The 13,350-nt window shown below is 39.4% G+C and overlaps 1 protein-coding gene across 1 annotated transcript; it reads right to left on the minus strand.

Moving 5' to 3' along the window:
- Positions 1-11,290: 11,290 nt before the first annotated feature.
- Positions 11,291-12,709, minus strand: LOC149822889 (uncharacterized). The gene is made up of 2 exons (XM_089980147.1): positions 11,557-12,709; positions 11,291-11,465 (listed from the first exon to the last, which is right to left on the minus strand). Exon 1 carries the CDS (start codon positions 12,670-12,672, stop codon positions 11,575-11,577), a length of 1,098 nt encoding a protein of 365 aa, XP_089836273.1. The 5' UTR covers positions 12,673-12,709; the 3' UTR covers positions 11,291-11,465; positions 11,557-11,574.
- Between the last annotated feature and the right edge of the window lie 641 nt (positions 12,710-13,350).

Below are 13,350 nucleotides of genomic sequence, written 5' to 3' on the forward strand. Positions count from 1 at the left end.
TAAATATAAATAAGGAGAAAATAAGTGCCTCATGGAATATCAAGCCATAAGCTGTCACAGGTACACTCCAATTTGATCCCTTGTCAATAGGGATGGCAGTGGACCGGGGGATAACAACCCCCCCCCCCCTCGCTCCATTTGGACCGGGGATGAAGGGCATGAAACGAGGATGGAGGCGGGGATGAAGGTTAAAATCTATCCCCGTGAGGGGATGGAGGTGGGGATGGACTTACGCTTTCCCCCGCCCCATCCTCGTCTTCCCCCGCCCCATCCCCGTCTTGCCCTGCCCCGCCCCGCCCCATCCCGTCCTCAATCCTTCAAGGAATGACTATAGACCGAGGGGAAACAGGCCCCCGTCTCGCCCCCGTTTCGACCGGGGATGGAGGACTTGAAACGGGGATGGAGGCGGGGGTGGAGGTTAAAATGCATCCCCGTGTGGGGATGGAGGTTCGGATTTTGAGACGGGGTGGGGGTGGAGACCTTGTCCCCCACCCCCCGCCCGGTCCACTGCCATCCCTACTTGTCAAGACCATTTATGTGACAATCAGTTATTTTAAACATGCATATTAACATAGTTATGATGCTCAGTTGTTAGCCTGATAAGACACTATTCAAGTAGGGATCTTCATGGGATTCTAGACTTTTGTGGAAGTTAATTCTTCGAAGCCTAAAGACAAGGCTCACCTTGAGAATCCTATCCCCTCTTAACTGGAAAGAGAGAGAGAGAGAGATTGGTTCCTCCTAACTGGTTCAAGGATGGACCAATTCAATGTTGTGTGGCGTGTTTCTTAAATTAAAACTTTGCACATTTAGATAACTTTTAAAGAAATGCAAAGATCAACTGATCATACTGAGGCCACAAGGACTCTGCGCACCTGGCCAGGTCGATCAACTCAAGGCTTTCAAGTTGAAGGGGTCGAGAATTCGATACTGGGGCTGTGCATCCTTTCGCCCATTCCTAAACTGGTTAGTAGGACCAATTGCTCTGTCACATAAATAAATGTTAAGTGAAACAGATCCCATGTGTATTTCTAAATTTATACACTCGAGACATCCAGAAGGTGTTAAAAATGATATAATAAGGAGTTTTGGGGTTTTTTCTTTTTCTTTTTCTTTTTCTTTTTCTTTTTCTTTTTCTTTTTCTTTTTTACTCGGAGAAACCACCCCAGGCACAGAGATGTAGTCGCGCTGGCCTAAGCCTGCCATACTTACTGTCGTTGTTCTGTCAGCATAAAACTTTGAGGGCTTATCCCTCAACCCCAGGGAGTCACCAAGATTTGGCTTACTCATGAAGGGACGCCCATGGGATTTGAACCTAAACTGCCCCTAAACGGTCTAGGCCCCCATCCCACTATGCCAAACCCCTAGGGTCTGTTTCTCATTTATTACACAAAAAAAAAGCAGCCCGCACTGGAAAGTCCTGCCAAGCTATGATTGTCATGCCTAGTAACAGTATATCTTTTTTAGGAGCAAAAGGCTCACCGTTCCTAATAATAGTGGGAGCAGTATCCTTGCTTTTATAAAAGCTTTTGGCTGTGTTCTAAATATATGCTTTTTTTTAGCCTTTTGAGTTTTTTTCTACTCATGGGATCTATGTGTTTTATTTCATAGGGATCGGCTCTTGGATTGTCTGATTCCAAACACGAGTAATTTTTATAGAGTTTGTAAATCAAAAGCCCATATTTCCATAGATTTTCAAGGCTCAAAAGGTCACATATTTTCATCAAAAGAACATGATTCAAGGTTCACATATTTTCAATTAACATATTCTAGTGACCCTAGTAACAGTATATCTTTTTAGGAGCAAAAGGCTCACCGTTCCTAATAATAGTGGGAGCAACTATCCTTGCTTTTATAAAAGGTTTTGGCTGTTCTAAATATATGTTTTTTTTAAGCCTTTTGAGTTTTTTTCTACTCATGCAGATGTGATCTATGTGTTTTATTTCTTAGGGATCGGCTCTTGGATTGTCTGATTCCAAACATGAGTAATTTTTATAGGGTTTGCAAATCAAAAGCCCATATTTTCATAGATTTTCAAGGCTCAAAAGATCACATTTTTTATCAAAAGAACACGATTCAAGGTATGATTCCTAACAAGTCAACTATGCCAGACACATCTACCGGGTCGGAAAAATCCATTTAGATGTATTCGGAATATTCTCACCAGTCCAGCCCGCAATATTACAAATACGCCTTGTGTGGAGATGAGTTTGGTGATGCAATTAGCATGTATATTAGTTTTTTATTGATTAAAAATAAAAAAAAATTCATGTCCTCGTGTCATATATTCTGAAAAAATTGAACTTGCAAGTCAAACTAGTGCCATGCATCCACATGTCTTTGTGACAGGTTTTCAAACACGCCCAGAGTTTCTAAATCAGAAAAAATAAGAACAAAAAGGGAACTCTTCCCAGGAGAGTCTTGAAAAGGATATACTGGCTGAAGCAAGGTCATATTCCTGGTACATGGTCATTTTACAAGTCTTCATAAACTTGCAATTAAGAAAAGCAAAGGTGGTGATCAATTGTTAAGAACAAAGTAATTCATTTTTTTGTTTCTTTTACACAGAAAAATACAAGCAGAAATGGAAGGATGAGAGAGAGAGAGAGAGATTGAAGACGGATTTCAAAACATTAGTTCCTATACACCCTTTCAATACATATTGACAAGTTTTATTTGCCCACAGGAATTGAGGCACACTTGGAAAGTGATGGAGAAAGCTTAACACTTGACATGCATAGGAGCAGAACAAGATCAAAGAACAAACAATCAATGCAGTGTTGATGTCACTACACCATTCATACACCTATTCTACAAGATGGGAGGCAAGGGATACTAGAAATTGGAGGAGACACGTCTGTATTTATTCTTAGATTAATAAAATTTGCATAATCTTCCTGAGATAGCAACTCCATGTTCACCAGTCAAAGCATTCAAACATCCAACAAGTTTATCTTCAGAAACTGAGAACAAGTAAAACACACACTCAAATATTAAAAGCATTGAATCCAGATGTCGCAGTCATGATAAGAAAGACATGTTTCAGCCTACATGCCCTCACCTGTTTCCAAAAGATACATTCTCCATCTTACACAGAATAATGCATACCCATCTCAAAATTCTTGTATAGGTGAACAATATCAAATCAAATAGCAAAGGCCTGATTCTTTACTAATCCACATGCTCAGATTGAATATGAATTATCAACCTCTAATTATCAGTGGCATTACAATGTGTTGAGGTAGTGGAATTGTTTAGTGCTGCAAGTTAACAACTCTCTTACTAATTCTGTCATTAACATCAGACTGCTGGTGACAACATGATTTTTAAAGCTTCCAAACTATTTTCTAAAGGATGGATAAGCCCTTTCCCCATTGGATACCTCTTCTAGAATGAACTTGTGATGTCACCTACAACAATATAGGGTTGAAGGCTTCCATCTCAATAAAGAAAATGAACAAAGCAAATAATTGACGTTAGTTAAAACCATCGCCTTCTCCAGAAAGTTAGTGGGACTATGAATCATAAGGGGGTTGGATGCCTATTCGATAAGAAAACTTTGATGAATGCTGATAAGAGAATCCCATGTCAAGCCTTCACCCCGGGGAGGAGACAAAAGGGCCTGGGAAATCCTTTGACAACGTGTACAAACATCTCATAAGTGCATCTGTAAGATCAGGCAGCCAGAAAATGATTTCATGAATCATTGAGTAGATTTATGCCCAAACAAAGTGACTTACAGCAATCTAAATAACAAGTGGTTGAAATCTTCTAAAATTGAGGAACAATACAAGCCCTTTACTGAAAATCAAATATGCACATGGTTTGTTTAGAAAGCCCTTATACAAATAATTGTTAGCATGAATGAGCTTGATTTGATGATGTTAATTTTAAATGCATGCAGGGAGAAAAAATGAAAAGAACCAAGAACAAGAAACGAGAATAACAATGACAATAATTGCTTAGAAATTTAGACAAAAAGAAACAATGGGGGATGCTGGCAGGAAGAAGAGAGGCAAGAAAGGGGAAAAAACTGACAGCTGAGCATGATGAGATGAATACCAAAATAAACAAATATGGCGAGAGTAGAATGATGGAGAGACTCCTGATACTAACCCATAATACTTTTACATTCCTTTGGATTGAATAGATTCAACAACCAAAAGTAGATACAACCAGAGAATATATTTGGCATGGTGTACTTATGAATCTATGATTCACGTAGGCTTGATCATAAACATGTAACATGTAAGATTCGAGTTTCAGGTGTAAGAAATCAACAGCCAAAAGACAGCCTTGTCCAAGTAATAACCAAATTTTATCATTGAACTCAAACCAAGTACAGAAATATAGTAAATAGGGCATCCCAAAGGAATAGTTTTTAGCCTTTACTAGCTAGATTTAAGTAAACAAAATTCGTAATGCAACAAGATATCATGGTACATTAATATAATCGAACCTGTGCGTGTGTGATGTGAGATGCAAGTGATACTTTTCATAAGAACAACACAGAATGAAAAAGTATACAAAAATGAAAATAGGTTGAAATATAAAAGAACTAGAAAATAAAATAGTTCCACAATCCAAAAGAAACAAAAAAATATATAAGAGGAAAGGAAGAAGCATAGAACAATTCGATCTTGACCAAGGACAAAATCAAATTGGCAATATTCAAGTGCAAATAAGGTGCTGAAGGCACATAAATATCAAATAGCAATCCTGTTGGTAAAAAGAATTATCTCTGTTTTTTTTTTAAAGTTCCAATATTATAACTAAGCTGCACCAGTTTGAGGCTTACACTTTACCTAGGGGACCTTAGTGCCACCACCTTGTTAGAAATACATGTGAGGGCATTATGGGTATTTCTATTTCTCTGTGTTGTAAATAAGTTCATACCAAAAGGGTATTATTGTATTTTGTCATGTATTTTTCTCAATATACATTCAAGAGAGGCTTCCCTGCTAGGGCACGACCATAGTTCATCTCCTATTCTTTTCTTTCTTCTCTAATTTCTTTGTGCAGCAGGACACACAAACCGAGGGATGCAGCAGTCTTCACATGGTATCAGAGCGGGTTGAGGCACAGCCATCAGGTCGTGATTTTCTTCTTCTTCCTTTCTTTCAATTCCAAATCTGGTCACGTCAGATCAGATCTCCTTATCTCTCCCTTTTTCAAAAATTGATCTAATCATACTAGATTAGATCTCATCATTTTTCTTGCCCCTTTGCTAAATCAGATCTGGTCACATCAAACCAAAACCAGACCCTGTTCTCTTCATAACCTTATTCCAGTAACGTCAAATCTGATCTGATTTTATCACATCTGATTTAACGTCTCTAAATCTTCATTGTTTCCTTCATTTATTTCAAATTAATTTAATCATTAATCATATTTTTTTCCTTTCCTCTACCTAATTTGTTACATCAGCCTTTATTTCAGAGTTGTTTTATTTCAGATCAGTATCAAATCTGAGTCTACAAATCTCAGCGTGAATACCCACCTTCCTTCTATTTCATGTTTTTCCTTAAACACAAATGAGTTTTTGGACCCAACAAAGTCTCTTTCAACATTTGAAAATATCGAGTAGTCATCAAACTACATACAACTTTTTGAATCCAACGATCCCAAAATAAAATAAAAAAACTGGGATCCGCTTTGTTATTTCACATTCAGATTCATATTCAGACTTTGTTTTGGTTGGGCCTTTATCAGATTTATATTTAGTTTTGTTTGTTTTGAGTCATTATTGCATTACCTTCTCTCCTCTTGTTTCAATGTCTTCTTCTTCTCAGTCACTCACTTCCTCCTTTCTCAACCAACTTGTGACTGATAAGTTGGATTAAACCAATTTCATAACCTGGAAAAAGCAGATTATCCCCTTCATCTGCAGTCATGACCCGATGGAACAACTCGATGGATCCACGATTGCCCCCTTGGAAATTGTGCCAACCAACAAAGAAAAATCGAGGGAAAGGAGAAGGAAACAACAAAAGATGGTGACTCCGATCAGATTATCTATGTCAAAAACCCAGTATATATTGCTTGGTTTAAAAGTGATCAAATGGTTGTAGCATTCATCATATTGACTCTCTCTAGACAAGTTCTTTTGCACACTCCAACCGGAGTGACAGCAAAGGAGCTTTGGGATGTATTGCACAAATGGTATAAGCAGATTTTCACTCCTAAAGTATATAATCTCCAGTCTGAATTTGGATTACTGAAGAGAGAAAATAGCAATGTGACAGATTTCTTGATCGAGTGAAATATATCACGGATCAGTTAGCAGCCATAGGGAGCCCTATGACAGATGAAGATGTGTGCAGCTAGACTCTGTGGATTGGGTGATGAATACAATATGTTCAAGGCCATATATATGGGTCTTGAAAAAAGAGGTAATTTCAACAAACTTAGGTCCATGCTACTTGAATTCGAATCAAATTTTGGCATCTTAGCAAAGAAATAGGATTCTAATCCAAATCATGAGGTGATCATGACTGTCACCTCAAATTGTGGACGAGGTCAAAATCAATATGATAACATAAATGCAGGGCTTCTTCCTAATCTTAATGCTACCAATACAAGAGGAAATCATCAGAATATCACATACCAGATGTGTGGAAAGCAGGAACATTCGTGCTCCAATTGTTATTGGAGGTATGTTCTCACATACCGTCCTACAATTACCTATCCAGCCCAGTTTCACCAATTTGCACCAAAGGCCAGCAATATGAATGTGGGAAGAGGCACACGACCAGCTATGTTCAATGCAACTACTGGTTCGGGTTCTTCTTTTCCTCAGTCACACATTGAGCGCATCCTTTTCTTAGATTGGCATGAATGACACTGGAAATCCCTATGGTACATCGTGGACACCCGGACAGAATCAGTAGCTCATAAATTCAGTCAATCCAACATGGCCTATCAATTCGGATCAACCCATTTGGTCAGCCTCTTTGACATCTCAAAACTCTTAATCGCTTGGTTTTTAGATTCGGGAACCGTACATCATGTCACAAGTGATGCAGGTAAACTCACGCATCTCATTCCTTATCATGGTAATGGAAAAATAGTCACTAGTGATGGAGAAGTTCATCTATTACCCACACTAGAACTGCCACCATCCACGCTCCTCATGGTCTTTTTCATCTTTTTAATACCTTTCTTGTTCCAAATATTAGGCAAAATCTTGTTTTTGTGTCTTAACTTTCTAATCAATCTAATTCTTGTATTTTCTTTTCTTCTTCCGTTTTTGTGAAGGACATTCACACGAAGTGAAACTTCCTTGAAGGAAAGATATGCGGAGGGTTATACATCCTCAATGAAGCTCCTGTTGGTCGGTCTCAGATTCTAGTATCATATGAAATTGTCTTTAGTAATGATGTCTTACTACGGCACAAGCGATTGGGTCATTGTAATTCTGTTTTTCTTGAGATATTATGTAATAAAGGGCTTATTCCTTTAAAGAACAAGTCCATCGTTTGTTTTATGTCGTGTTCAATGTCGAGTTAGTAAGAGCCATGAGCTCTCATTTGGTATTTCTAATAAAAGAGCTTACTTTCCTCTTGAGTTGATGTATTCTGATGTTTAGGCTCTTGCACCCATGATGTCCTTGTCTAAATCTCGTTTTTATGTAATTTTCGTGGATGATTTTTTTCGCTATACTTGGATCTATTTTTTTAAATCGAAAGATTAAGTATTCTCGTCTTTCAAAAGTTTGAAACCCTTGCTGAAAATCAGTTTTCTCGCAAAATATTGTGTTTTCGTGATGAATAGTGGTGGTGAGTTTGTGTATGTGACCTTTTCCAATTATCTTGATGATCATGAGACCAAACGTGAGTTGTCTTGTCCACGAACCTCTCAGCAGAATGGGGTGGCTGAGAAAAAGCACCGGCACATATTCGAAACAACACTCGCCCTTATGGAGGAATCTAAAATTCAACTGAGTTTGTGGACCGAGGCCTTCCACACCGCTACCTTTTTTATTAACCTTATGCCACTTACTCCTCTTGGAGGATACTCTCGTTTCTTTATGCTTTATGGGCAGCAACTTGATTACTCTATCTTAAGGACCTTTGGGAGTAAGTGTTTCGTGCATATTAACGATTTGTTGAGAGATAAATTTTCACCTAAAGCCCTTATAAAGGATACTGGTGCTATAATCCCATTACTGGTAAATTGATTATTTCACGGCATGTTATATTTCATGAGAATGAGTTTGATACTCCCAACAATGACAGCAGCCGCATTAGCCCAGTCAGCTTACACGAACAGTCATTAATTTTCTAATCAACAACAATCACATCGTGCCCAGATGCAGCCAAAGCTTTCATTATCAACCCCATGTATTGATCTCATAGTGCTGCAATGAACTTGAGCACAACATATTCCTCGCAGCAACGTGCTCCTTTCACCTTTTATACATACATGTATCACAGGCGTCATCATAATACTCCCAAGGAAGATACGGTTCAACCTCTTACTACTGATCTGACTCCTAATGTTGATCTGACTCTCCCTGCTACCATACCTCTTTTATTATCAGAATCTCTATCCCTTGCTACAGTTAAGCCAGGACATGTCTCATTCTGATCAGCCTAGTCAGCTCAAGTTAGACATCAACTACAACGTTGGGTAAGCTATAATTCTTTCTCTGTTGAGTTTCATGTTTTGCTACAGCCCTTGACTCTAGTCAAAAACCCAAATTTTATCGTGAAGCTCGACATCATCCTAAGTGGAAGCCATGACAGATAGAAATTTCAGCGCTTCATGAGTGTGATAGTTGAGAAGTGGTGCCTAGGCCTATCGATAAGAATATTGTTGGATGTCGTTGGTTCTACAAAATTAAATATAAGGTTGATAGCAGCATTGAGTAGTACAAGACAAGACTCATGGCAAAAGGGTATACCCCAGAACATGGCCTAGATTTTGATGAGACATTTAATCTTGTTGTGCGCATGGGTACTATTTGTGTAGTTCTCTCTCTAGCCACTATATATGGATGGAACCTTAGTTAGATGGATGTAAAGAATGTGTTTCTACATGGTTCATTTACATTACATGAAGTGTTCATGGAATACCCCCTGGGTATCCTGAGGCCGATCCCAATCCCACGGTTCTTCCCTTACGGAACGCCATTTGTGGTCTGAAGCAAGCCTCTTGTGCGTAGTTTGAGACTTTTAGTGTTATTGTCCGATCTTTTGATTTTGTTTGAAGCCAGTGTGATTATTCTTTATTTGTACATTCAGATCAACTTCACATTACCATCATTCTTGTCTATGTAGATGATCTTGTTATTACAGACAATGATGTAACCAGAATTACGGAGGTGAAATCCATGCTTAGTAAGTGGTTCCATATGAAAGACTTGGGTCCCTTGAGGTATTTTCTTGGTATTGAGGTTGATCACACAAGTAGTTCTCTTGTTCTCTCTCAACGAAAATATGCTCTAGACATCTTTTCTCGCTTTGGGATGGCAGAATGTAAATTGGTTCCTACTCCCACAGCAGTCAGCATTAAGTTGGTAGATAATCACCCTTAGGACCCTCTCATGTCTCATCCCGAACAGTTCAAGAGTCTAGTTGGAGCCCTCCAGTATCTCACCTTTATGAGGCCTGACTTAATATTTGCTACCAATCAAGTCTCTTGTTTTATGCAGTCTCCTCAACACAATTACATAAAAGCAGCAAAACGGATTCTGCGTTATGTGAAGAGCACTATCAGTGATAGGTTGGTTTATAAGAGGCACACTCATAGCTTTCATGATGGGTTGGATCTTGTTATCCTTGCTTACTCAGATGCGGATTGGGCTAGTGATCCTTCTTCCCAGCGATTTATCACAGGTTATGCAGTCTTTTTAGGACAACACCTCATTTCTTGGTATAGTTGGCGACAGAAGACCGTTGTCCAGTCCAGTACAAAAGCAGAATATTGTGCTATGGCAACCACTACAACCGAAGTTTTGTGAACTAGGCACTTGTTGATTAATCTACGCCAGAAGATCTCTCGCTTACTTCTCTATTGTGATAACCGGAGTGTCGTAGCCATTGCCACCAATCTCGTGCATCATGAAAAAATGAAACATATGTAGATTGATCAACATTTTGTGCAGAAAAAGATACAAAGTAAAGAGATCCAACCGATGTTTATCCGTAATGAGGATCAAGTGGCAGATCTCTTCACCAAACCCCTCTCATCCTTGTATCATTGGTTTCTTAAATGCAAGTTGTCCATGGTCATTCAGCAACCATGCATAGTTTGAGGGGGGTTGCTAGAAATACACATGAGGGCATTATGGGTATTTCTCTATGTTGTAAATCAGTTCATACCAAAAGGGTATTATTGTATTTTGTCATGTATTTTTCTCACTTAATATATATTCAAGAGAGGCATCCCTGCTAGGGCACGACCGCATTTCATCTCCTATTCTTTTCTTTCTTCTCTATTTTCTTTGTGCACTAGGACACGTAAACCGAGGGATGCAGCAGTCTTCACACACCTCACCCCTAAGCTTTCACAACATTGAGGATGAATGAAATGCAAAACAAAAGAGACTGTCCACTTCTACATATATTTGAGAAAAATACTAAAACAAAATATGCTTGTTCAAACACAATTCTTTTTTATTTGAAACAAAAGAATTATTTACTTCCCCACTTAGAAGGAGTATGTTGTATCTCAATTGCATAGAAAGATAAGTAGTGGACTCGACCCCAGCTTCCTTAGTGCCATCTTTTTATGGTTTTCCATGCTCATCTCAACAATATACACCTTCATTTATTCCTCGGTTAATGTATAAATTCTTTGCAGAACTTTTATCTTTTAACCACATTATCATGAATTTGCAATGGAGAAGATACAAAGAGATCAAAGATAAAGTATTAGTTTCAAACCACATTTTTGTAACAATGTTAATCCAGGTGTCAATTAGTGTAGCTTATCCCTTGACACAATGAAGAAAATATTTTCTAACTTCTACACCATATTAACATCATGTTAATTCCTATGAAAAAAATAAACAAAAAGATGCTAAAAATGGGACTGCGCATTAAAGAATAAAAAACCCAGAGGCATCAAAATAATATTAATCTGACTTTGAACAGGACCAGTTAGAGGACATCATATACTTTAACACAAACCGTTTAGAGCCTCAGTTTGAAAATATGAAAGACTACCACGTTTGATTCCACAATTATGACTGTTCATTTCAATTGCAGCAAAATGCTGTACAAGAAAAAAAAAGTAAAGATATAGCGGTGGAAGTTCACCAAAACCATCTCATGAAGCACTACAATTTGAAAAGAATTCAATCAAGGCTTTTTGCCAATATTGTTGCATACAACCTTCAACAGAGAACCAATGATAGTAATATTGATTCAAAGAAGTCACTAAATCATCAGATAGTTGTTCCCCACATTGTTGAATTACATACTCCACTTTTTACCATACAATTTTCAAAACCAAAGCTCCTACCAAAAACAAAGAAAACAGAAATAATAAATATGTACCGATAATCCATCATAACAATTTCCCATCATCAAGCTGAAAACAACTACTCACAATTCAGCATAGCTATCATCAATCATCAACTATGAAGTCCGCAGCAGAATGCGCATCCGGCTTCTCCCCACCAGACACCATGCTCCCCGGGTGGTGCATTGCTTGCAACACCTGTGAAGGCATCGGATTGAGCCCGCCTAACGCATCGCCACCCGACCCGAACAGCTGATACATAACGCGGACCAACAGGCCCAACATCTGCATCTGATTTTGGCAAGCATCCGCGTGCATCTGCATCATCTGCTTCTCATGCTCCATCTGGAGGCTGACCATCCTCTCCCTCCACTCCATCTCCTCCTGCTCCCTCTTCTCCTCCATCCTCAACCTCCTCTGCCTCTCCTCCTCCAATTCCCTCTCCACCCTCAACTCCCTCTCCACAGCCCGCCTCTCCCACATCTCTCTTTCCTCCCACTCAAATTCCCTCTCCATCTCCCTTCCACCACTAACTCTCTCTATCTCCCTCTCCTTCTCCCTCTCTTCCCTCCTCACCATCAAATCCCTAATTTCCAGCACCTGACTACATAAGAAACCCAAAACTCTGGCCCTCCAACCACCATCTCTCTTCAATCTCTTCCTCCCCACTTGATGATGGTCAACCCCATCTTCCCTGTTGCTCTCATCCCCCACTAATTCAACCTCCCCATCCATCCCATCACCCTCCAATCCCAACCCCATTACATCAGAATCCAAGACACCCACATTCAAAAGATCAGATTTTTCACCCAAATCAACATCCCCAAACACCAACTTGTACCTCAGGAAGTTCTGCCAGTGGTTCACTCCATCCTCCCAATCATAATCATCATCATCTCCATCATCACCACCATCACCATCACCTCTATTCTTCCCCCTCTTCTTCCTCTTTCTGATCTTCTGCTTGACACCCATGTACTGGTGCCTCATGTTCTGGATCTTGATGGAGATGTCCCTCCATGTCCACTCCCAGGGAAAGCTTACAGGGTCTTGGGCGTGGTGGGTGGAGTTGACATGGGTTGCAATTGGGTGGAACTTCTTCTCCCTGGTTTTGAGCTTGGATAGTGACCCTGAGTCCACCATCTCTGAATATTTGTTGATGAGGGTCTCCTCCTCTTCCTCTGTCCATTTCTTCCTCTTCATGTGGCGTGATTGCAGGAGCAACCAACCGAAAGTCTCTGCAGAAGAGAGGGAGAGAGGAGTTTGGTTTTCCTAAACAGTCCAAAAAGTAGGGGTGCAGACGGATCGGATCCGATCTGGATTGTGCATGATTCGTATCCGAATCCAAAATGTGAACAGGAGATCCGAAGCCGAATTCAGATCTGACGAGATAGGGTTGAGTTCAGATACGAACTATACGTGGTAATTAAGGGGTGTCAACGGGTCAGATCTGGTTCAGACTCATGTGAATCCGACTTTGTGGTACTGTTACCGGGTCCAGGCCAAGGTCCTGTCAGGTCGGCTTTAAGAAAAATCATACTTGGGTCTTATAAAAATTACATGAACCAGACCCGGTTTATACTATATCTTAATTTATTTACATTAAAAAAATCATGGGTTTTAGTAGGAACTCAAGTAGGACCTAGGTCGTATGAAATTTTACAAACTATACTTGCCTTCATATACTAATTGGACTCTTTGAGGCTGACCCAATTACTAATAAGGATAGCCTTTTTATCAACAAACTCTGGCACTATAGGTTTTGGTCCGGGTCAAACCCAACCCATTGACACCCTTAGTGGTAATATGAATTTGGTAAAAGAAAAAGTAAAAAACTCAAGTCATTTACATGAAAAAAAAAGGAATTTCATATGAATCTGA

This window comes from Nuphar pumila, chromosome 11, assembly GCF_984573655.1.
Source record: "Nuphar pumila chromosome 11, dmNupPumi1.hap1.1, whole genome shotgun sequence".
Lineage (NCBI taxonomy): Eukaryota > Viridiplantae > Streptophyta > Magnoliopsida > Nymphaeales > Nymphaeaceae > Nuphar > Nuphar pumila.

What these genes read in the sequence shown, in the direction of transcription:
- LOC149822889 (XM_089980147.1), bottom strand. Translation starts at nt 12,672, where the DNA reads ATGAAGAGGAAGAAATGGACAGAGGAAGAGGAGGAGACCCTCATCAAC.